At 42.5% G+C, this 25312-nt stretch overlaps 1 protein-coding gene across 1 annotated transcript in view; it reads left to right on the plus strand.

Annotated features, from left to right (window-relative positions):
* The first annotated feature begins 1902 nt into the window (after positions 1-1902).
* LOC118235856 (protocadherin Fat 3-like) overlaps positions 1903-25312 on the plus strand; it is a 34835-nt gene continuing 11425 nt past the window's right edge. Inside the window, exons 1-19 of the mRNA XM_035433718.1 lie at positions 1903-5191; positions 7538-7855; positions 10027-10088; positions 10754-11068; positions 11229-11439; positions 12314-12388; positions 12553-12692; positions 13732-14007; positions 14419-14629; positions 15069-19148; positions 19410-19606; positions 20008-20161; positions 20715-20948; positions 21316-21705; positions 21905-22119; positions 22334-22471; positions 22896-23039; positions 23408-23605; positions 24239-25058. Of these exons, the coding sequence (XP_035289609.1) occupies positions 1903-5191; positions 7538-7855; positions 10027-10088; positions 10754-11068; positions 11229-11439; positions 12314-12388; positions 12553-12692; positions 13732-14007; positions 14419-14629; positions 15069-19148; positions 19410-19606; positions 20008-20161; positions 20715-20948; positions 21316-21705; positions 21905-22119; positions 22334-22471; positions 22896-23039; positions 23408-23605; positions 24239-25058 (11467 nt within the window). The remainder of the gene's footprint in view (positions 5192-7537; positions 7856-10026; positions 10089-10753; positions 11069-11228; positions 11440-12313; positions 12389-12552; positions 12693-13731; positions 14008-14418; positions 14630-15068; positions 19149-19409; positions 19607-20007; positions 20162-20714; positions 20949-21315; positions 21706-21904; positions 22120-22333; positions 22472-22895; positions 23040-23407; positions 23606-24238; positions 25059-25312) is intronic.

Below are 25312 nucleotides of genomic sequence, written 5' to 3' on the forward strand. Positions count from 1 at the left end.
GAAGCCAAAGGCAAATTTCCACTGTGTGGACAATGAAGTTTTGTATTTGTAATTGTCATGAAACATGCGTTAGAAGTAATAACACAAACTACATTTAAAAAAGCAAAAAATAATTCTGTGAACTCCTCTGAACCCCCCTCGCCACTGCTCTGCAGAGCACTCACCAAGTCTCTCCCCTCAGGCGGTGATGACTTGACTCATTCTGTCCCTCTCTCTCTCCACACTAGGAGAGCGCCATAGTGAATCAAATGTAGGTATTTTATTTTAGCAAAGATTTCTGAACTCTGTTTTTTATTTTTATTCAGACGTTGGACATGCTCTTCCAGCTCCTGAGAGTGACATATGCATGGGCCCGTAGGACCATGCGTGCATGAGAGTGTTGGGACTGCAGTGACCATCATGGCTGGAGTTAGTCTGAGCGCAGCGTAAAGCCGCGTTCTCTGTGTTCTATGCAACCTTCAGAGGGCTGACTGCTACCGCTCTTTCTGTCCGGACTCTTTCTTTCAGCCAGGGGTAAGAAATCAGTTTCTTTGCTCTTCTCAACATCTGCTTTTTAAAAATAAATTTCATGCAGCAAAGTCTAGGCAATAGAACAGGATTGGTTGAAACATATTGAGACATCAGTTTTGATATTGGTCTAATTTGGTTGCAACATAGCAAAAAATTGTGTGTTTGAGAGTGAGTGATTTTTAGATTGGTCTACTTTGGTTGCAACATAAAATAGGTCCGTAGAGCACATTAATGCATGGTTTAACCAATCGTATTAAGTGTTCAATTAAGAATTTTAACATATAACTATATATTTACTAACTCTACTCCAGAAGAATTTTAATTTTTAATTTCAAATGAATCAAATTCAATGAATTAATTTATTTTATGCCAAGAAATTTAAAACATAACCTATAAGCATAACCTTTATACAACAGACTCCAATTTTCAGGAGCTTCTTTGGTTCTTGGATGCTTTTTATTTTTAATGCACTGCATTTGCTGTATTGTGAAGGTGAACAACATTCTTCATAGTTTAACTAATGAAGTGCCGTTTCTGCAATTTCTGTCATCGTACTAATTTATTTTTAAAAAGCATGGTGATGATTTACAAACTGTATGCGAGGCAAAGAAAAGCGTGCCAGCAACATTTACTCATGCAGCAAGATGTCAGGATTGAACGATATCTGATTTGTCTGGTTTCCCCACCCTCCAGCAATAGAACAATTGCGAGAGAATTGGAGCTGCATGATTTTCTCAGAACTGAGCTGGGATTCCCTCCACTGGCATAAGGTATCAACTCTGAGAAAAGAGGTACTGTATAAGGAGGACCTGTTACCCTTAATGACAGATGACACAGAGCCCAAGTGTCACTGTACTGAGGATGGGGAATAGATGGGGTGTAGCATGCTTACAAGGAGTACCTGTGAAATTAGATTTTCACCTGGCTGAGTTTTAGTCAATTATTCAGGTAAATTTTCAATTCCTTTTTGAATTCAACACATCCAACAATGTATGTTTTTGCTTAGTCAGATCAAGTAAATTTCTCATTCCACACAATAATCCTGTCCAACATCAAATTACCCCACCACTGAATATATAGTTGTCGCCCAACTGTGTTGGCATGCTAATGTAATATCCAACTTGGTGAAAATAAATAAAAAATTTATAAATGAATAAATAAATCTGCTATTACATGGCAAGATTAATTCATCAGAGACTCATTAAAAATATAAAAATTAGAGTATGAAAATGAAGCCCACAACATTCATGATATTAAAGAATTGATGATGATAAGCCTTAATGTGTATTAAGTGATTAAATGATCTCGATTGAATGGGGGCATACGTTTATGTGCCCTAGGTTTTAAAGCATTTCTCACCATCTCTTTGTTTTAGGATGGAAGCGTGATGGGATGGCTGTAAATATGGGCGGTGACACAGGTGTGCATACCTGTCTCCTGTGCCTGGTCTTGCAGCTCCTCCTGCCTCTTTCTGAGATCTGTTGCCAAGGTCCTCAGGATTCCGGGGTGGCCCACCGCTTCCTCTTCACACGCCCTGTCTACAATGCCACCATTTATGAGAACTCAGCTGCCAGAACCTACGTTTCCAGCGAGGTCAGGATGGGGGTGTTTCTCGCCCGCCGCTCCTGGGACGTCAAGTACTCGATTGATTCTGTGGACGAGGAAGGCCTTTTTAGTGCAGAGGAGTACATTGTGGGAGATTTCTGCTTTTTGTGCATTAGAACAAAAGGCGGAAACTCTGCCATGCTCAACCGGGAAATACAGGACCGTTATGTTCTGACGGTGAAGGCCATCACAAAAGGTGGCTTGGAGGCATCAACCACAGTGAATGTGCAAATATTGGACATGAATGACCTTCGACCTCTGTTTTCACCCACTGCATATTCAGTCAGTGTTTCTGAGAGCACCCCTCTGGGGAAAAGTCTGGTGCAGGTAACAGCTACAGATGCTGACATTGGCTCCAACGGAGAGTTTTATTACTCTTTCAGAGAGATAGCGGAGAACTTTGCTGTCCACCCTACAAGTGGTGTGATCTCTCTTTGCACAAAGCTGAATATGGACAAGCAGAGAAGTTACAACCTGGAGGTCTTAGCTGTTGACAGAGGAGTGAAGCCATATGGGATTAATGGAGTGAGCAGCACAGCAAAGGTATCTGTTCATGTGGAACGTGTCAACGAGTATGCCCCCTCCATGAACATAGTTGTGAACATCCCTTCCTTGTTGGATACGAACCCAGTCTACGCTGTGGTCAGTGTGGAAGACGTGGATGAAGGTTTGAATGGAGATATTGAATGGGTTTCCATTGTGGCTGGAGACCCTTTGGAACAGTTTGTTGTGGATCGATCAGCAGTGGGAAATGAATACAAGATAAAGACCTCAGAGCTGGTGGACTGGGATAGTTTCCCATATGGTTGTAATCTCACGCTTCAGGCCAAAGATAGGGGCTCACCACCGAAGTTTTCAGACTTGCAGGTGGTGCAGTTGTTGGTGAAAAGACCCCAGTCCATTGAACTGAAGTTTGAAAAGGAGACTTACCAAACCAAGCTCAGTGAAATTTCACCTCCTGGTTCCACTGTAGTTTCTGTAAAAATAGCTCCCAAACCTAACATAGTTAAATACACTCTCAGTCCCTCTCAGGATTCAGAGTATTTCAAGATAAATGCACAAACTGGTGTAATCACAACGGTTCAACAGTTCACCAAGGTAAAACAGATGGTCTTCTCCCTGGATGTTGTTGAGGTTAACAGTAGCCTAAGAACAAATGTGGTGGTCACCATTGAGGATGAAAATGACAATACACCTAAATTTAGCCAAGCGTCTTATGAGGTTATTATTAATGAAAGTGTTCCCATTGATACAAAACTGATAGCTGTGTCTGCAGTAGATGCTGATAAAGGGGTAAATGGATTAATAACTTACAGTATTCCAAGTCTTCAGGCTTTACCCTTCATTATTGACCCATTAACTGGTGTTTTAAGGACAACAGAAGAGCTAGACTATGAGTCTGCATGTGATATTTACACATTTGTTGTGAGGGGATCTGACTGCGGCTCACCTTATAGGCAAGAGAGTGAAGTCAACGTCACGGTTAGCTTAGCTAACATTAATGATAACAAGCCTGTGTTTGAAAAGATAGCCTGCCGGGGCACAATCTCTCGTGATTTCCCCATTGGGCGTGGAATAATCACTATGTCTGCCATAGATCTAGATGAACAGGAACCCGTTAAGTTCAAGTTTATTTCTGGAAATGAGCGTGATTTCTTTAACTTGAACCCTGACTCTGGCGTTCTTTCTTTGCGGAGGTCTTTAGCGACTGCTAATCCAAAAAATGCACTTTTCAGTTTAAAAATGATTGCCACAGATGGAGAGAACTTCTCAGCTTCCACCTTTGTAAACATTTCAGTTGTACGTGGAAGAAAGGGCTCTAAGAGTTTCAAGTGTAGGGAAACCAGAATTGCTCAAACGTTAGCTGAAAAGCAACTAAAAAAAGCTACTTCTTGTAGTAAGCTCACAACTGAAGAGAGAAATTCTGATATATTCTCTGTGAATAGACAGACTCCACAGTTTGAGTCTTTTCCCTCTGACATATCAGTGCAAGAAGACCTCAGGACTGGTGCAAGTGTCCTAAAAGTTAAGGCATACGATGGGGATGCTGGCTTCAACGGTAAGATTTTATATGCAATATCTGATGGAAATACAGACAACTGCTTCAATATTGACATGGAAAGTGGTCTTATGACAGTCTTTCTTCCAATGGACCGTGAGAAAAAGGACAAGTATCTTCTCAATATAACAATTTGGGATTTGGGTCAGCCACAGAAATCTAGCTGGCGTCTGTTGAATGTAAATGTGGAGGATGCTAATGACAATGAGCCACAGTTCCTGCAGGAGAGCTACAGTGCTGTGATTCCTGAAGATACACCTATCGGCACAGAGGTCACTAAGGTCCAGGCTACAGATAGAGATTTGGGGCAGAATGGTGAAATTTACTACACATTGCTAACAAGTGGCACTCCATTTGGGATTCACAGCTCAAGCGGAATTGTTTATGTTGCTGGGCAGATTGACAGGGAATACATTTCAACATTTCAACTTAGAATTGAAGCATGTGATAAGGGGAAGAAAGGCAGTCAGAAGTTCTCTGTAACTCTACTGACTGTGTCTCTGGAGGATGTCAATGACTGCCCCCCTGCTTTCATCCCAAATTTCTACAACACCCGCATTCCGGAGGATCTCCCAGTCGGCTCTGTCATCACCTGGCTAGATTCCCAGGACCCGGACCTGGGATTGGGTGGCCAGGTTAGATACACCCTGCTGAACAGCTTCAATGGGGTATTTGAAGTTCACAGAGACAGTGGGGTAGTAAGGCTGGCAAAGTCACTGGATTATGAAGAACAGCAGTTCTACAACTTGACAGTACAGGCCATTGACAATGGCAAACCTGTTGCTTTACGCTCTAACTCCTTTGTCGAGGTGGAGGTAGTGGATGTGAATGAGAACCTTTATGCCCCATATTTTTCAAATTTTGCACTAAAGGCCTCAGTAAAGGAAAACTCTCGGATTGGAACCAGTGTGTTTAAAGTTGAGGCCAAAGACAGTGACAAAGGAAAAGATGGAAATATTCGATACTCCATAAGAGGTGGAAGTGGTCTTGGCAGATTCTCCATTGATGAAGAAACAGGTTTGTCCATGATAGCTTTATGGGTTGATCCATGTTGTTTTTGCATGGAGCAATGAGTGCTTTTGAAAGTATTGTATATTGTCCTTAGATTACATGAAATTATGCTATTTAAAATGTGGCAAATGAACATTTCCTTCACTTCAATGCTCATAGTGAATATAAACCTGCACCTATAAACATGCATATACAGTGCAGTCTGTAAGTACTTGGACAGTGGGACAATATTTGATTTGAAATGAAACTATATGAGATCTATAAACTATATGAGTATATACTATACTTGATATGTGGGAAAAGCGCAGACTGTCAGATTTAATTTGTGGGTATTTATGTCCATATCAGATGATCCATGTGTACTCTCATGAGGCCTTGAAAGTGTGTAAACAGAAGAAAAAAAATTGACAGAAACAATGATTTCATGAGTAATTATTTTGACCTTGAGGTCACTTGAAGCACTGTGCTTTTTAAATCATAACTGTCAGAATGTGTCAGAGTAGTAATGTGTTTTTGTTTTGGGAGATGAGCTCATAACCAGACGTTTGCAGCATCAAATCCCAAATGGATAATTACTGAGGTATTGCTGAGCAGTGTACTCTGTTGATGTTCTGAAAAGAGATACCCCCTAACTGTTAAAGTGTTCATTTAATAGAGACAAAGACAAGAGGCAGAAATGAAGCTGTCATGTCTACAACCGCTACAAAACTCGGTAGTGCATTAATCAGGTTAATTAGTATTGATTAGTGATGAGACACGGTACTGAAATGTCACAATGACTTAATCGGTCAATGAGGCTATGTATTTTATGAATGTAATAATTGTTAAGTGGTATATGGATAGTATCCATGTTCTACCCTCAAATTCCCTTAATAATCTTATTTGTTGGTCAATTGACACTATAAGCTGATGATGTAGCATATCAGTGGGTATCATATCAGATGCAGCACTGTGCAGTTTGTTTCCTTAAAATCAGCAATGACTATATTTGCATTGACTTTTTATGAAGTCATATTATAATGCTCTTTTAAATAAATTTTCTAATGATTCTTCTAAATAAATACAAATGAAATTAATTCTGCTAAAGGAAAACAAAATTCATGTGTTCCAAATAATGCTGAACAAATCAGCATTTTTTCCACTCCATTCCAAAGGAACACCTGACTGTTTGTAAAATCCCCAGTCTCATATGAAGGTAATGTCTTGATCTTAATTGTGTCCTTGTAAACCTTAATTAGCTAACTGAAGTGTAGAAGAGCAGTGCTGGAATTTCAGAGTTTCTCTTGCGAAAGTGTGCTAAGCAGAAATCAAGATCAGGCACCTGTCAGACTTCATCCCATCTCTGGGATTGCTATCAGTATGAAAATTGCATGATCAGATTTCCTCCCTCTCTGTGTCACTGGTGATCCTCTTCACATTGCCTGGCCGTTTCCATCCAGAGTTCTGCATGCCTCGAGTGTGCTTGTATAACACAGAGATTGTCCTGTTGTGTCCCATGGCACCAATTGTTATGGAGCAGCACTCTGTACTGGGCCTGGAGGCACAGCTGACCATGTGATCGACTGCCTCACTGCTTTGAAATAGGTCAACTTCATCAGCAGTATGTCGCCCGTAGGGTCCGCGTCAGAGCGGTCAGCTCGCCACACCAAACACAGCAGATTTTATGGAGCAGGTCATAATTGCAGGTAATTTGGTGTCTAGTGAAGGAGAATGTGCCTGAATTAAGAGATCAACCTCTGGAACTATGCTTTGCACCCTGGACCTGGGTGTAATAGTGTGCAAAAGAGGTTCCAACCCTGGGCTTCATACCTGTGTGTCACATAATTGTGTTTGGGTTTCTAGTAGATTTAAAACTGCTTTCCCTTACAAACTCAGTCTAAAATGTTCTAAATTAAATGGATTGGGGGAAAAAGGCAGATTCCTACGAAATCAAATTCATAATTAAACTGGGTTAAAACAAGAAATGTTAATTATGTGCCACAAAAGTACACAGAGACCAAGACTAGCACATGTAGCATGTCCCTTCATTAAGTTTGAGCTGTGATCCTATCAGCTACAGATACTCATCAGAAAATGCATTTTCTTTTTATCTATGCGTTTTGCATTCTGTACTCTTGGTGTAATTGGGCAGAAAGTCTATCAAATCCAAAACAATGTGCCCATGGGATACAAGGCATTACATGTAGAAGGTAGATATTGAATGTTTTCTGAAAAATGCTGGTAGGTTAAAAAAAACATTTTTGTTAGTTAGTTTATGCCTCATAATACAAGGGGTTTCTTGTGCTTTCAGTGTGACATTTTGTTTTACAGGAAATTCTGATGCTTTTCTCTTCTGCCCCTCTTCCCTAACAGGTGTCATCTATACAACAGACACTCTAGACCGTGAGACTATGGACTCCTACTGGCTGACAGTCTGTGCCACAGACAGAGGGGTGGTGCCACTCTATGGCACCATTGAAATATACATCCGGGTGGACGACGTGAATGACAATGCCCCCCTGACCTCTGACCCCATATACCATCCCACAGTCACGGAGAACTTACCTAAAGATGTGTCTGTGATCCAGATCCAAGCTCAGGACCTTGATGCCATTGTGTCTGGAGACCATCTCAGCTACCGCATAACCAGTGGGAATCCTCAGAACTTCTTTGCCATGAACCCCAAAACAGGTTGGAATATTGGCTCAATATTATTCCTGTTTTTGTCTTTCTCAACAAATGCTATAAGTCCAGTATGATAAAAGATACACAGCAACATAAGATGCTGCATAAAAAAACATATGTAAGCTATTAAACCTGTTTTTATAACCTTATAAAAACAAGGTTTTTGTAACAAAGAAACATAAATTAAGAGTAAAATGTAACATTGCTACACATTTGGCTATACAGGGATTACAACAGAAGATATTAAAAACCAATCTTACTTTCCAGAGATGTTTGCTTACTCTATCTCTACTTACTCTATGTGTACTCTACGTGTAATGTACTGGCAGCTTGTTATTACCTAACAGTAGCCTATATGTTTTTCATGTGTATATGCACGTGGCTGTAGGCTATGTACCAATTGATCAATCAGGATAATTGTAATACATGCCTTGAAGGATGTTTGCTTGTTGTGGAGTGGAGTTGCATGTCTAGTCAGGTTATGGAATGTAAGTCATTGGTAAAATGACTTATAAATGATTATCTGATGTATGGCCTTGTCATATTTACAGTGGAAGTTGGAGGGAACCTATTATTATGAATACATTTAGACAAAACAGTTAATTCATTTGCATGTACTGCATGCTCTGCTCACAGATATTTCTATACCCATTATGCTCATGTGAACATTGTGTCATTTTGATAATTTTTCAGTCAAGCACAACACATGCCAGAAGAGGTTTATTGATAAAACTAAGTTTCAAATGAGTGATTTTCAGTGACATTAATAGATGATACAGGATGCTACAGTACAGGGAGAATAATTTAAAAAGTGGCCAGTGCAGATTGGGCAGTAATCAAAGTAAGCAGAAAATGAAACGTGTAAAGTTACCTGGACAGTTTTGATGCTTTTGGTTGAACTGTTTTCTCTCCCCTGTCTCTCTTTACACTCACTCTTTCTCTGTCTGTGCTTTCTGTCATCCTCTCCCTTAACCCTCTGCTCTTTCACCTTGAACTGTTCACTCCCTATCTCAGCGTTGTCACGTTAGAAATTCAGTTCGATTTAATCTTCCGCCTATAGTGATAAACATTCAGTAGCCCATTGATCTCTCAGGGGTTGTTAATGAAGCAATTGTAGATTTAGGGCCTCTGAATACACATTGTCTCCAAAAGAAAAAGGCATTTGATGAGGTCAAAATGTCATTTCGGCATATGCGATATAAATTGACTTTTATGCTACTGTTCTGTGATACTTATAGACTACACTACTGTATGGTGATTGTCATGCAAGTGTGACACAATGATTGTGTTTGTTGCACTATTTCTGAAGTGCTAATGAACACTACTTTAAGCATTTATAAACATACTATTAATAGAAGCCACAGTCTCAACCTTCTCATCTCAGTGCCTTAATACAAGATGGCTCATGTTCTGTGAATTCTCACTTTATCTGCTTCTGACTATAATGGCTTGTTTTACATGTCATTTACATGCCCCAGAGAGACAATGTCAGGCTCGTTACCAGCAGAAAGACTTTTTCACACATTTCCCCAAAACTACTGCTGACCCAATTGAAAGGATTTGAGTGCAAACTTGAATATTTATTGCACTGTTGTCTAATTCTGTTTGATATCCAACACAGAAATAGCTGTGTACCCAGATTTGGTTTCCTTTTGTTTGTTTGTGTTTTTCTCCAATACTGAGTCCTGCTGTTACTGTTGTGCCGCATCCATGGTGACATGGGTTATCCACACCTTATATTTTATTTACACATTTAGAAACCAAATGGTCAGTTAAAACAAAATGGACATCGAAAGGCAATATATTAATAATATTATAATATTCTGACTGTGATACTTTGATCATTCACTTTGCAATGATGTGAAAAAGTAAAGTATTTGCTGCCTTCCTGATTTCAGACAAAGGTAACCAGAATAAACACAAAACACATTTTTAAAATTATTATTTCATTTATTTAATGAAAAAAGTTATCAAATACACATATCACTTATGTGAAAAAGTAATTTCCCCCTTAGTAACTTAATCTACCAATTATCAACATTTAATTGATAATTACATTCAGCTGATTGAACTTGTATAAAGATCTGAAACCATTCAGTGTGACAAATATGCAATAATAGAGGAAATCAGGAAGGGGGAAATACATGGCATTGTAATTACTGTATTTTTGTTTCCAGGCCTTATAACCACAACCTCACGAAAACTGGATCGAGAGCAGCAAGCTGAGCACTTTTTGGAGGTAAAGACCAATTTACAGCTTTCTTCCTCTTGAATAGTTGCCTTGAATATGTGGGTGATGTGAGAATTCATATTTATGGCATCTCATCATTATGTCCTCAAACTGAGTTTACATGTGTGCAGGAATAATGTAAAAGAAGGATAAATTATTTGGTACCAGAAACAAAGGTTCAACTGTTGTTGTATCCTTGAGCATTTAAAATGCTCATTAAATGTTCTAATGAAAAAACATGAATTTATCAGATTTATTTTGGCTATTCATCATTAGAAAGGGTGTTTTTGGTTACCAGGCTCAGCCCAGATGGTGGGCTCAAATATGTCAATAATGTGGTTCAATAAGTGTATGCAGTCCAAGTGAAATGACTGAAATGATTCAACAGAAGATGGTACATGTGTACCCACTTAAAATACGATGTTTATTACACCCCAGTTTGTAGCTCCCCATTTGCATATTAGCCATGTTAAGCACAGCTCTTTTCAAGCATCGCACCTTTGGTCATCATCTATCCTATATTTGTCACGTCCTCTACCATTTTTATTGTCCTATCAGATGTGTACTGTTTTTGCCTTGGGATAGTTCTGAGCTTGTATCCCCTCATGCAAAACTTAAAAAGTGTGTGTGTGTGTGTGTCTGTCTGTCTGTCTGTCTGTCTGTGCGTGTAACAGGTAGCAGTCATGGACATGGGCCAGGCCTCCAGGCAGTCCACGGTCTGGGTGATTGTGCACATTCTGGATGAAAACGATAACAGCCCGCAGTTCCCCGAGAAGATCTACAAAATCAGCCTCCCTGAGCGGGACCGCAACAAGAGAGGGGACCCCATCCATAGGGTTTTTGCCTTTGACATGGATGAGGGCCCCAACGCGGATCTCTCCTACAGCATTGTGGATGGGAATGACGACGGCAAGTTCTTCATTGACCCCATGACGGCTGTGGTATCCTCAAGAAAGATGGTTACTGCTGGGAGTTTTGACAACCTGACGGTACTTGTCAGCTGACCTCTCACTTCCTGTATTTGATTGTCCGTGGACCAGTATACTTTATATATTTTATGAAAAGACATAATCAATTATTATTGCTTATTCGTTGTTTTTAATATATCCACTGAACCCGGCCCTTCATTCCTCCCTGTCCTACCTCCAGATAAAAGCTACAGATGGTGGTACCCCGGTGAAGTGGTCCACAGTACAGCTGCACATCACATGGGTCCGCAAGCCAGTACCTTCTGCTCAGCCTCTGTTGTTCAGGAAACCGTACTACAATTTCAGCATCACAGAGGACACCCGGGTGGCCAAGACTGTGGGCGTGGTCTCAATACAGCAGAGAACCACACCCCTGTGGTTTTACATCACTGGTGAGCTCAGACTTGTGTATTCATGAAAACTGTATAATGTAGCCTGCATCCAGGCATGCCCAGTGATTACAAAATACGCAACCACTAACAGTTAAGTATGTCCACACTTTGTTAGGGCACTGAATGAACCTTCTGATGGTCAAAAAGCTAGTGCACTATAACCGTGAACATTCTTAGGTTCTTTCCACAGTAAATATGCAGTTTCAATATCTATGGCCAATGATCCATTTTCATGTTTTGCAGGTATGTTTTTTTGTTTTTTTTGTTTTTATTTTTAATTTTTAAAAATTGAGGAAATGAACTAGCTAGCAAATTAATCTGTTCTTTAGCACCCCCTTTTTTTTAACAAAAACCTGAAACTGACATACCTATACCTAGGGAGTTTGTCTACCAATTGTCAAAATTACTTTAATTATTCATGAAACAAAGCTAAAAGAAAGTTTTTCTCACATAAAATATTTTTTAGTGGACACAGATGCTTGTGGCTCTGTTGGGTCCGGTTAGAAAACACAGTGGAGCCACAGCCAGTATGCTGGAAAAATCCTGATTCAAATTTGATGACAATACCACTAAGTATTCTGCATTGTTTTGGCAGCAGCAAGTTTGGAAGATGGTAGAAAATAAATATATTAGCTATCTAGTTTACAAACCATTGATTGGAGATTTAGTGAAACACCCCACCCCCATCAACATGTCAAACAAATTCCATAGTTTCAATGCTGCATGTATTATTCAAAATCACACACGAACTTCCAGTAAGCTTATGATTTATTTTTCTACCTTCTCCCCTTTACATTTTTTCTTTTGTGTAATCAAATTCTCTCACACTTTTTGTCCAATTTGCTTTCCTTGTTTGTGTATTTTGTTCTTAAAGGTGATGGATCCTCCAGGGAGATGTTTTATATTCCTCAAACACCTTGTTGGAGAAACTGTTCCACAGCCACAGCAGGTATCAGCAGCGCCTGTCTTTTTTAATATCTATGGTTTAGGAAGTATTTATGGATGTTGGGTAAATTTGCTATCACTATTTTTTTTTTTTTTTTTTTTTGCTCTGCTAATGCTGTTACAGTCAGCTATCTGTTGTTAAAGCCCCTGCTTTTCCACAAATCTTAGCGGGAACATCTGAAAAACAATTTGACACAAAAAGGGGAGTGGGGACTATCATCATAGCAAGGCCGCTAGATGCTGAGCTCCAGTCATTCTACAACATGACCGTAGAGGTGACAGATGGGACAAATACTGCATCCACAAAGGTACTTGCTTCTACCTATCTAATCAAAACATGTTGATTGCTGCACCTCAGAGCCTATGTGGCATTGTGAAAACCAACCTTCTGTTCAAGCTTCCACACATGAGATTTGTATCATTTGATCAAATGAGAAAGAAAATGAAGATTTTGGGAGGCACTTTTCTTCAGCTGTTTTAAATGACAAACAAGTTTGCTGAGCTGAAACTGAAGACATGATATTCAGGCAACTGAAAAAGATAAGCTTCCAAAGAGGTACCTGTTGTGGAACAAAATAACTACAGTATGCATTGAATTAATTTTTACTGAAATGAGCATCTTAATGTTAAAAATTTTGGTCCAGAGATGCACAATGCATCTTTCTTTAATTCTCCAGTTATTTTAGTGGAATGTTTTTAATCTATGATGGAAAATCCGGGACCTGTCACAGTGTTCAGCAGCCAAATTTTGGAGATGAATTATGCCAGGCGGTAACACAACTGTCACAAGAACAGTCTGGTTTTCTGACAATACAAACCCATTTATTCATTTTTGTTGTTGCCTTGGCAACAACCCTGATTACTTGTGATGGATAGGTGGAATGGGGTCAGGATCAGTCATTTGTGGGAGGCTTGGAACAGACATGGGGCACAGTGGTATTTTAACAGACAGAAAAAAAATCCCACATTAGATACTTTTTTGTGAATGCAGTGAAAATGCAGCTGTACACTGCCGATACCAGAATACCTGATTGGGGCAATTGTGAGATAAATACATGCAGCCACACACCAATACTACTAAAATGAAAAAATGTGTTCCTGTAAAAAAAAAAAAAGAATATTTTTGAAGGATTTGCGATAAGAAGCTTTCTCAGCTTAGAGTTGGGTTTTCACAATCCTTTCAAAAGATCGAATACATTTTATTTAAATTTTATCTAATAAATTAGTTATTTGACCATCCACTTAAAAACGTCCAGTAAGCAATTTACAAGTGAGGCAGACAATAAGTGAAGGCCCATCTGCGGTATTTGTTGCAGTGCAAACTTGTACATTCCCCCCTCTCACCAGGTATTCATCACGGTACTGGATGTCAATGACAACCCACCCATCTTCTCCCAGCCGGCCTATGATGTGGCCATCTCTGAGGATGTCCCTGCGGACACGGAGGTGCTTCGCGTCCAGGCCACAGACAGAGACAAGAAAAGCAGGCTGAGCTATTCCATTCACAGCAGCGTGGACCCAGCCAGCATGCGCATGTTCCGTATCAGCCCTGGGACTGGGGCCGTCTACACTGCTTACCAGCTTGACCACGAGACTCGCACCCAGCACATTCTCACTGTCATGGTGAGGGGGAGAGGGAATACATACTGTTCAAACTGTATTTATTTGCTTTAACTTGACAGAAATGTGCCAATAGAGAATGAGACCAAAACATTTCTGCCACTTTCTTTGTCTCCTAGTATTAGAGCATTTTGACTGTGTTGTTCATATGTCATGTTCATGCCACACTTGCCAGTTTATGCCCAGGGTAGATTGTGTCTAATGAGTTTGTATGTGGCTCCGGTTCAGAAAAAAAATTAATGTTTTATGTATAATGCTCTTTTTATGTTTTCTGTAATATCAAACAAAATATATATTTTAAACAAATATTTTCTTTGTTTTCGTCTTTCAACCAAAACTTGTATTGCAATGCATTTTAACCATAGTATACCACACCAATAGTACATCTGTATGATGCTTGTACTATGCCTCCAGGTGAAAGACCAGGAATTCCCATACCATAGGGACCTGGCGCGGATCCTGGTGACTGTGGAGGATGAAAATGACCATGCCCCTTACTTCACCAGTGTTCTCTATGAGGGATCTGTGCTTGAATCGGCACAAACGGGATCCGTCGTACTGCAGGTGACTGCACTGGACAGAGACAAGGGCAAGAATGGAGAGCTGCTCTACTCCTTTGAAGCAGGTATCCTCCAAACATAGTTCACATGCAAAGCAACTCTGAATTAGGCTGTCCACGAGGCAGTGTTATTTTCTTGATTTTCCCAAGGACAGAATTAACGGAGAATTGCTCCTATAGCTGAGGCTAGACTACTGTAAAATATAGTAGGTTTCTTCAGTGAATCTGAGACTCTTCTTATGGTTGAGGGGTAGATTGCTGAATAATCTCAAAATAAACGACCCAGCTTTAATAATAGTTTGCAGAACAAGTTCTGTATTGTTGAATATAAGTGTTATCATTGGGTAATTATTATCACTGAGTAATTCTACTTGTTAACCAAAGCACTGACAATATTAATAGCACCTATGTTTTTTACCTTCTCTCAATCAAGTGAGAAAATGCATGGGCTGTTTGTTTCTGTGTTTGCTCAGGCTCATTGGTCTTTTTCTGTTATCAAAAATAGGTAATGCTGGAAACACATTCTGCATTGAACCAGACTCCGGGATAATTTCCATTGCCAAAGACCTCGATCTAACATCTGTCGGTTATTATGTCATCACCGTGCGAGTGACAGACAATGGCTCCCCTCCCATGGGCGCGACCACCACTGTCAGGATTTCTGTCATACTTTCTGAGAACTCCAGCCCCAAATTCCCCCAGAGCGAATATCAGGCAGAAGTTAATGAGAATGAGGCTGTCGGCACCTCTGTGACCACAATCACTGCCCTTGGCCGCTCCACATTGACCTATGACATAAAGCAAGGGAATGCTGAAAGGAAGTTTAGGATTAACCCTTACACAGGGGTCATCATAACCCAGAGACCTCTGGACTATGAGAATACTGCTTTGTATGTGTTGACCATACAGGCTGACAACCTGGCGGGGAAGTCCTCCAGCACCACTGTTAGCATCCAGGTTGTAGACAAGAATGACAACCCACCAATCTTTCAACAGCTGGAGTACACTGGGAGCATCAGTGAGTCTTCTCCCATCAACAGTGTGGTCCTGACCACTGATGGCAGACCTCTGGTGATAAAGGCCACAGATGCTGACAAGCACAGGAATGCGCTGTTAGTCTATCTGATCATGGAGGACACTGCCAAAATGTTTTTCACTGTTGATTCTGGCACTGGATCAATAAGAACCATTGCCAACTTGGACCATGAGACCTTTAGCAACTTTAATTTCAGGGTCCAAGTGAGGGACAGCGGAGTGCCCCAGCTGACAGCTGAGAGTCCAGTTCAAGTCACTGTCACTGTGTTTGACACCAACGATTCCCCTCCCAGGTTTTCCCAAGATGTGTATGAAACTGTTCTGCTGCTTCCCACATACATTGGTGTGGAGGTACTGAAAGTGACCGCCACTGATACGGACCAGACTATCTCAACAGAGCTGACCTATACGCTGACAGACAGCAACTTGGAACATTTTGCCATTGATCCCATCAGCGGTATTCTCAAGGTGAAGAACCTTGACTTCTCTAAGGATCGCTACAGGTTCAGCTTGGTTGTCTGTGATGGGAGGTTCTCCAGTACAGCTCTGGTCACAGTACTGGTGAGGGAGGCAATGGACAGTGGTCTCTCCTTCACACAGGCACTTTATACCTCCTCTGTCCAGGAGAATGTCACCAATGTAATGATGGTAGCAGTGGCGAGTACTGTAGGAAGCCGGCTTAAGGAACCCCTCAAATACTGCCTCCTGAATGCTGGGACTAATTTCAAGATCCAAGCCACATCAGGGGTGATCCAGACTACTGGTGTGCCCTTCGACAGAGAGGAACAGGAGGTGTATGAGCTTGTTGTAGAGGTGAGCCGGCAGTATGACCGAATGCGGGTGGCAAGAGCAATAATAAGGGTCCAAGTGGAAGATGTTAATGATAATGCCCCGGTATTCACTGGCCTTCCATATTACGCTGTTGTACAGGTAGAGGCCAAACCAGGGTCGCCAATATTTCAAGTCACAGCCACAGACCGGGACAAAGGTATCAATGGGCAATTGTGCTATTCCTTAAAGCAGGACCACAGACACTTCAATATTAACAGACTCACTGGCGAGCTCACACTGAAAAAAGCCTTTGAAGTGGACTTATCCAATGTAGAGTACCCGGTGGTAGTTATTGCTGAAGACAGTGGGCAACCTCCTCTTGTCACCACAGTGGAGTTCCCAATCACTGTGGTGAACAGAGCAATGCCTGTTTTCGATAAGCCATTCTATGGAATCTCAGTCAGTGAGGATGTTGCTATATTCACCCCTATCTTGGTAATTAATGCCACCAGCCCTGAGGGTGAGAGCATCATGTACACAATAGTGGATGGGGACCCTTCCTCACAGTTCAGCATTGACTTTGAATCTGGCATTATTAGTGTTGCTTACCCTTTGGACTTTGAAGCCATCTTCTCTTTCAGGCTGATTGTTCGGGCAACAGACATGCTGACAGGAGCCAGATCAGAGGTGAGTGTGGATGTGACAGTGCTGGATGTTAATGATAACTCACCAGTTTTCCAGAGAGCCTCCTATTCAGCATCCTTACCTGAGACTACTGTTATTGGAACTCCGGTCGTGCAAGTTTTAGCGACCGATGAGGACTCTGGAAAAAACAGTGTTATCAGATATGTGATCCTTCCAGATCACATCAACAGCACAGACTATTTCCACACAGATGGTAGCAGCGGGCTCATTCTGACAGCTCGCATGCTTGACTATGAGTTGATCCGCTGCTATAGCTTTGCTGTCAGGGCGATTGACAGCGGATTCCCTGTCAGGAGCAGTGATGTCACTGTCATCATTTCAATGGTTGATTCCAACGACAACCCTCCTGTCTTCAGCCAACCGCTCTATGAAGCATACCTTAGCCAACTGGCACCAAAAGGGCACCTTGTGACTTGTGTCCAGGCATCTGATGCAGATATGTCAGACTTCAACAAGCTGGAGTACAGCATCTTGTCTGGGAATGAGAGGGTGAATTTTGTCATGGATGAGAAAATGGGGACTATCACCCTGTCCAGCCAGGTGAGGCAGGGGGTGGAGTACATGTACAGCCTGAATGTATCTGTGTCAGATGGAGTTTTTACCAGCACTGCTCAGGTGCTCATCCGAGTCCTGGGAGCTAACCTTCTCAGCCCTGTCTTCAACCAAAGGTTCTACCTAGCCCAGGTATTGGAAAACGCTCCAATTGGGTCTAGCGTGATCAAAATCAAAGCCAGTGATGAGGACTCTGGGCTCTTTAGCCTGGTCACATACTCCTTCATCAATGACATGGGAAAGGATCAGTTCAACATTGATATGGATGGCCTGATCACAACCAAACAAAACTTAGACAGGGAGAGTCCAGCAAATAAGGATATTGTCCTGGCCGTTATGGCTGTGGATGGGGGAGGGAGAGCCTCCTTTTGTTCCATCAGAGTTATGCTAGTGGATGAGAATGACAATGCTCCTCAATTCAAAGCTGTGGAGTACAGGGCAAGCATCAAATCCAATGTGGCCAGGGGCTTCCTTGTTACTCAGATTCAAGCCTATGATCCTGATGAAGGTGTAAATGGCAAAGTTACCTACTCACTTTACAGCGAAGCCCACATCCCTGTAGTAGACACCTTGGATGTAGACCCAGAAAATGGCTGGATGGTCACAAGAGGCAGCTTTACCCATCTGAAGAACTCTGTTCTTTCCTTCTTTGTGAAGGCCTCTGATGGAGGGATCCCTATGAAGCACTCTCTAGTGTCAGTTTTCATCCATGTCCTGCCTTCTGAGGTCTCTATACCTTCCTACACCCAGCCCCAGTACTCATTCACTGTTCCTGAGGACACGCCCGTGGGTGCCACATTAGGTTCCGTGCTTCTGGTCCCCAGCCATCCGGCTGTCTTCCGCCTTGTTGCTGGGGAGACCCTGGAGAGCAATCAGGGTGGTGTGTTCATGGTGGAGAGGGAGATGGGTATCATCAAACTAAGAAAACCTCTGGACCATGAGGCTGTTAGCGTCTTCCGTTTCAAAGTGTCTGCAACTGTGAAGTTGGCGCAGGTAGAATCTGTCTCAGTTGTAGATGTGGAGGTGAAGGTACTAGATCTAAATGACAACAAACCCTCTTTTGAAACTGGCTCCTATGAAGCAATGGTCATGGAAGGGATGCCAGTTGGGACCCGGGTAATACAAGTACGGGCCCTTGACCCAGACTGGGGCTCCAACGGTCAAGTTACTTACAGTCTAGGCCTTTCTCCAAACTCTGGAACAGATGCGATTTCCAGTACATTTGCCATAGACAGTAAAACAGGTTGGATTACTACCCTCCAAGACCTTGACCAAGAGATTTGTCCATCATACACATTTACAGTGGTGGCATCTGACATGGGGGAGATGGTCTCCATGTCCTCAACTGCAGTTGTGACAGTCACCATTGCTGACATCAATGACAACCCGCCCAGTTTCAAGAGGGACTATTACAGAGGTGCAGTTTGGGAGAGTGACCCCCCTGGGGAGGTGGTGGCTGTTCTCAGCACACAAGATGAAGATGGCTCTGATATCAACCGGCAAGTCAGCTTACACATCACAGGTAAGAGCAGCCTTGTAGCTGTAAAGCTAACTAACTCCATACTCACTCAATACACTTTCAGGGAATTCTGTATGTAATATATGTCATCTCTACAGACAATATAAACATAATTTCAGACACTCAAATGCAGTTGTTACAGAAAAAAAGACAATTCCACAAAGGGAGATATTCAGTGCTTTCTCATTGACGTTGTCCTTAAAGTGCGTGCGTGCGTGCATGCTTGTGTTTTTTCATTCATTCATGTGCATGTACAATCCCCAGGTGGGAATCTGGCAGGTTTGTTTGCTGTGGGGTTGGTTGGGGGACAGTGGAAGGTGTATGTGAAGGGACCATTGGACCGAGAAGAGCAGGACCTATTTCTCCTCAACATCACTGCTAGTGATGGGCTATTCATGACCACAACTGTGGTGGAGGTGACTGTGATGGACACCAATGACAACAGTCCAGTCTGTGTCCAGGTAAGCACTGCAGGATTAATACTTGACTGGCTACCTTTTCCTTCCTTTACACCTTGAAGTTTCTTCAGCACTATATATGATTTGATGACCACATTGTGACGGTGTGCTGTCCTATGTTATTCTGAGAGCAGTGCATTCAATTATGTGAATGCTTGATAATTGTAGCAAATGCTAAGATGCCACAAATAGTGTGTCTTAAGAATCTTTAGAAGTTAGTGTTTTTAACATAGATGCTCTTGAATGATGGCCTAATGAATGGACTTTAAAGGTAGACCTGTGTTTGTATGCATTTGTGATTTTACTTGTATGTTTGTGTGTGTGCTTGCATGTGTTTGTGTGTGATGCTCTTTCATGGATTTCATTATTGGCTGTACTTGATGGTGGTTGATTTATCCTCTCAGACCCAGTACACAACTTCTTTCCCTGAAGACACTTCCCTCAATAGCATCATCCTGACAGTGCGGGCCACTGATGCAGATATTGGTACCAGTTCAGAGATTCAGTACTCTCTGTTTGGCATCGGGGTTGAGGACTTCTATATGGATGCTAACACTGGTATGCATTTCCATACAGATTGTGTGCATGTACAGTGGGCTCCTTGATGTTTTGGGGCAAAGATATTTGGCTTTGTACTTCACAATTCACAAGTAGTTAATACAACTGTCCAAAAGCCTAGAATCAAGAGTAGATACTGAAAGCTCTCCTATATACCTATACTCAGAAAGCAATTGAACTCACCTGACTACTCAGAAACTACCATGACCCTTGTATACTGAGCATGGTGCCCTGAAATGGGAGTCTATGCATAAAAGTTCTGTCATTTATACAAGGTGAAACCAGAGTGTTTCAATACCCTGTAATAAAAGCTGAAAATCTGCACTTCAGCCTCATAAAACTGTAAACTGTTTGATTACAAATGTAAAATTGTGGAGTACAGAGCCAAATCAAGAAGAAGAGAAAAGATGTCCTTGTCCCAAACATTATGGAGCTCACTGTGAGTGAGTGAATGAGTGAATGCGTTCTGTATTAATGTAGTTTCCTCTCGTGGCCACTACAGTGACACACAAGTAAACATAGCTTGGATCTCTGACTCTTTACGCTCATCTAGGGGAAGTGAAGGTAGCTTCAGCCCTCGATCGGGAGAGGTCCCCTAGGTACAAACTGATTGCCCAGGCAACAGATGGAGGGGGGCGGTTCTGCCGTGCAGAGATCTCCATGACCCTCCTGGATGTAAATGACAACCCGCCGGCCTTCTCTGCTTCCCGGTACACAGCCAGCATCTACGAAGACGCAGCCCCAAAAGCTCTGCTGACCCGTCTGCAGGCCTATGACCCAGATGAAGGTGAGTCAGCTTCTGTCCTCTGCCTCACTGGTGTATGCTTGCTCACTGTTCCATCCAATTCTCATCAGAGAAGTTGCTCTTCCCAGCCCAAACAACTTAAATTAAATATTGGTGATGATGTTTTAATTGTAGGGTACCTGAAACCTGGTCCTCAAGGGCTGCAGTGTCTATAGAATGATCAATGTTGGAAACGGAGAAATGTAAAATGTATCACATTGACATCCACAACTGTCATGATCGAGTCAGTGGACTTTTATCACGCAAGATGCTATTTTGGAATGATCTTAAACAAAAACATGGCAGTTGACTTCCTCCATTGTTAAATGTTCAAAATTACCAGAGGTTTTGTATTATATTCTATCTCCAGGTGTAAACCGTAAGATTTCCTACTCCCTGATGGATTCTGCAGGTGGGACATTTTCTATCGACAAGACCCTGGGGATTGTAGTTCTTGAGAGGCCCCTAGACCGAGAGCTCCGGTCATCCTATATCATCAAGGCCCGGGCCTCTGACCAGGGGGTGGGCATGGCTCTGTCCTCCTCGGTCGAACTGGCCATCACTGTGCTGGATGTCAATGACAACCCTCCAGTTTTTCAGAAAAGGGAGTACACTGCCAGCGTACCCGAGGATGCTGCCGTGGGAACAGAGGTGCTCCGTGTGCGTGCCACTAGCGAGGACATTGGTGTGAATGCTGAGATCTACTACAGCATCCGTTCTGGCAATGAATTTGGGAATTTCAAGATCGATGTTATGACAGGTAATAGAGAGGAGTAGGGCAGGAACATAAGGCATGAGGTTGATATGCGTGCATCATGTGCTGTTACTCTGTAAAGTGGGGACAGTGTTAAAATTGTCCGCTTATTTTCGTTCCATTATGTAAATGTATGATATCTTGTTTTTCAGTAATACCACCGAAGATCTAACTTCACTTCTTTTCGTTGATATCCTTTATCTAGGCACCATCTTTGTGTCCAAGGATCTGGACTTTGAGGTGCGTAAAGGCTACTTCCTGACTGTGGAGGCCTGGGATGGGGGCACTCCTCCTCTGGGAGCAGTCACCATGTTAACCATTGAATTGACAGACGTGAATGACAACGTGCCCACATTCAAGCAGGATGTCTACAACGTCGCAGTCAGTGAGGATGCCACGATAGGGCAGTCTGTCGTTCAGGTACTTTGTTACTTTCACATGTGAGGGTAACAAGATTACTATGCTACAGTGCTGATAGAAGTCCAGGTTCCGAGGGCAATGCAGGGGTTGTCCTTCAAGTGGATTTTCTGATACCTGTTGGAGACATCACCGCTTGTACTCCTAGACGATTCACCATTGAGGGTTTCCTTCTTTTCCTTTACTGTGTCATGTATATTCTCCTTTTTGTTGAAAGGTATTGGCAAAAGACCTGGACAGCCAATTAAATGGACAGATTGTGTACTCGATTGTCAGAGGGGACCGTGGAAATCAGTTCTTGATCAATCCAGCCTCTGGGGTGATCAGAGTCAACAAAAACCTGGACAGAGAAACGGTAGGAGCCAGCACAGTACTGACCAGAAACTTCTCCTGCTCTTCCATATCATTCACCGAGGGAGAAGGATCAGACATATCAGGCAACAACTGGGACATTTTATTTTAAAAAAGAGGTTGATATGGTGAGAGTAAAAGGAAGAAAAGTGAACTTGGGTGGAGAATCAAATGCATACAGTATAAAAAACATATATTTCAGATAACAAGTGCGAAAGTATTCACCTGTTACACTGCAGACTAACAGAATGAATTAATATTGTATTACTTGAAATTGTATTTGTACAAGCAGGAAAATAAATGGATGCTTATTAGTTACATACAAGTTATGGGTAAATAAATAAATAAATGTGTGTCTGTGCATTTATGAAGTCCTCCTGATTCGCTCCTCACTGGATTATGTCTCCTTTGTGCTGATCTCTGTACAGATATCCAGCTACTACCTGGTGGTGAAAGCACAAGACAGCGGATCCCCCCCCATGTCATCGGCGGTAACAGTCAACATTGATGTGTCAGATGTGAACGACAACCCGCCTGTCTTCTCCCAGTTCAATTACACCATTGCCATTCAGGTATAAATTTAGCACTGATGGACAACCACAAGCTTCTAAAATACAGGTCTTGAAGTTGAAATATTTGTCTGGGTTCTCAGTGTTCATATTGAATTCTTAATTAAGGATCCCAGTTTGTCAGTTTTAAAATATTCTGTGGCTGCTTTCATAATATATTGTGCATTGTGGAACTTGCTTTTGAACATTTGTCATGTATCCAAACTGTTCCAGTGTTCCAGTGTAGCACTACATTTTGTGAAGGTAATAGATTAATTGCTTGTTTAGTAAGATTATTTTTTCTATTAGCTTTATTTTCATCTGACATACTTTCTGTTTTGTTAAGTGCCTGGAAAGTTGTACCTCTTCAAGTTACTATTTTTTCATATTAGGGGGGCAGTCCTGTTGGCACCAGCATTGTGCAGCTGTCCGTCACAGACCCAGACTCACCCCGCAATGGCCCCCCTTTCGAATTACGCATCATCACTGGCAATGCAGGAAATGCCTTTGTCTTGGATGAGGCTTGGACGCTTAGGTCCAATCACATCCTTGGGCTGGATGGAATGAGGGAATATGCTGTTGAGGTGCAGGTGAGGTACTATTTGTTGCTAGATATTGAATGTATTTATGCCGAATGATAGAAAGTCAACTGTACTAAGAAGTTGCCCCCAACGCTGGTGTTGGAAAGATACAGGGTACTAAGGATTTTGTTGTTATTCAGCACTTAAATGCTCAATTAAAGCAGTTGATCACACTGTTATCTCACCTCTCCAGGTCTGTTGGGTCTGAGTTTATTGTTCTTTAAAGTGAAAACATAAAACCAGCCCCCTTATGGCTCCAGGCTTGAGGACCATTGATTTAGTTTTAAATGAGAAATGAAACGTAAGCATGTACAATAGAGAGAATTTATTTCTATTCACGTGTAAGGTGTATTGTACTTGTGTGTTTTCTTCAAACTGTATGGATACATTTTTAGAATTTATTATCTGTATTGTTATCCTTGTTATTTATCATAGTCATTCCATGCACATTTCAAGGCTTGGTCTATTGTCAATTTTATGCTTGTACAAAATAATTTGACAGACAATTAATCTGAAGCAGCTGTATAAATTGAAAGACTTGTAATCACACTAGGAATTTAGACTATGTGCGTGGGAACGGAAAAATAGCTTTCTTTGTCTTAGCCCCGTGGATTTTCTGCCGGTTCTACTCTGTTCCCAAAGGTTCAGGACTCCGGGAAGCCCCGCCTGTCGTCCACTGCTTACGTCTTTGTCCGTGTAACCGGAGAGAGCCTCGGCAGGCCTGTGGCCTTGCCCCTGGAGATCCGGATCATCACTGCAGCGGACGAGTTTCCCGGGGGCGTCGTCGGGAAGATCCACGCCACCGCCTGGAACGAGAAGGATATGCTGTCCTTCAGCTTCAGGCCCCAGCAGAGCAGCCCCTTTAAAATCAACACGTACGACGGGAGGATCATAGCGATGGGGGGCCTGGGCCCTGGCCGGTATTTGCTGAATGCCAGCGTCAACGACGGCCGCGTCTCCGTGGCAGTGGACGTGACTGTGGTCGTGGAGCGGGCGACTGCCGAGATGCTCCGGGACAGCGTCACCGTGCGCTTTGGGAACGTGTCCCCCGAGGACTTCGTGGGCCGGACGCTGCGGGAGCTCGTGAGCGCATTGCGCGAAGTGGTCGGCGCGCCAGACGCCCAGGGCCGAGACACGGTGCACCTGCTGGGCCTCCAGCCCGTGCCTGGGAGGTCCCACCTGGACCTGCTCCTGGCGGCTGAGGCTCCGGACGGCGGCTTCTATGGGGCTCTGCAGCTGGCACGGATGCTCGCTGCCTCGCGGGGACGGCTAGAGCGCGTGCTGCCGATCTCCGACATCCTGGACGGAAGCTGCACCGGCCCAGAATGCCGAGGGAAGCCTTGTGAGCAGGTCCTCGATCTGGTGCCCGATGCGTTTGTGACGTACAGCGCTGCAAGGTTCAGCCTTGTCTCCCCACGGTTCAGCAGGACTGAACACTGTGCCCTTCCTGAGGCCTGTATTGGTGAGTTTCACCAATAGAACAGCAAACTCTCTGATCAGTGAGTGTCAGAAGATTGCCTAATTCATTAGTTTCAGCAAATACTCTAATCTGTAAGTTTAAGAGAGAAGTGGCATAATCAGTGATTTATGGCCACAACAACTATGGCGATGGGTTACAAGCAACAGCAAGAATCTGCATTGTGGTGCTTCCTGCAATCAAACACTTAAATGTAATTGTGTAAATCACATGTCTTTGGCTGAGATACAGTGATCCTT

The sequence above is a fragment of the Anguilla anguilla genome, chromosome 9 (assembly GCF_013347855.1).
Source record: "Anguilla anguilla isolate fAngAng1 chromosome 9, fAngAng1.pri, whole genome shotgun sequence".
NCBI classification, from domain to species: Eukaryota; Metazoa; Chordata; class Actinopteri; order Anguilliformes; family Anguillidae; genus Anguilla; species Anguilla anguilla.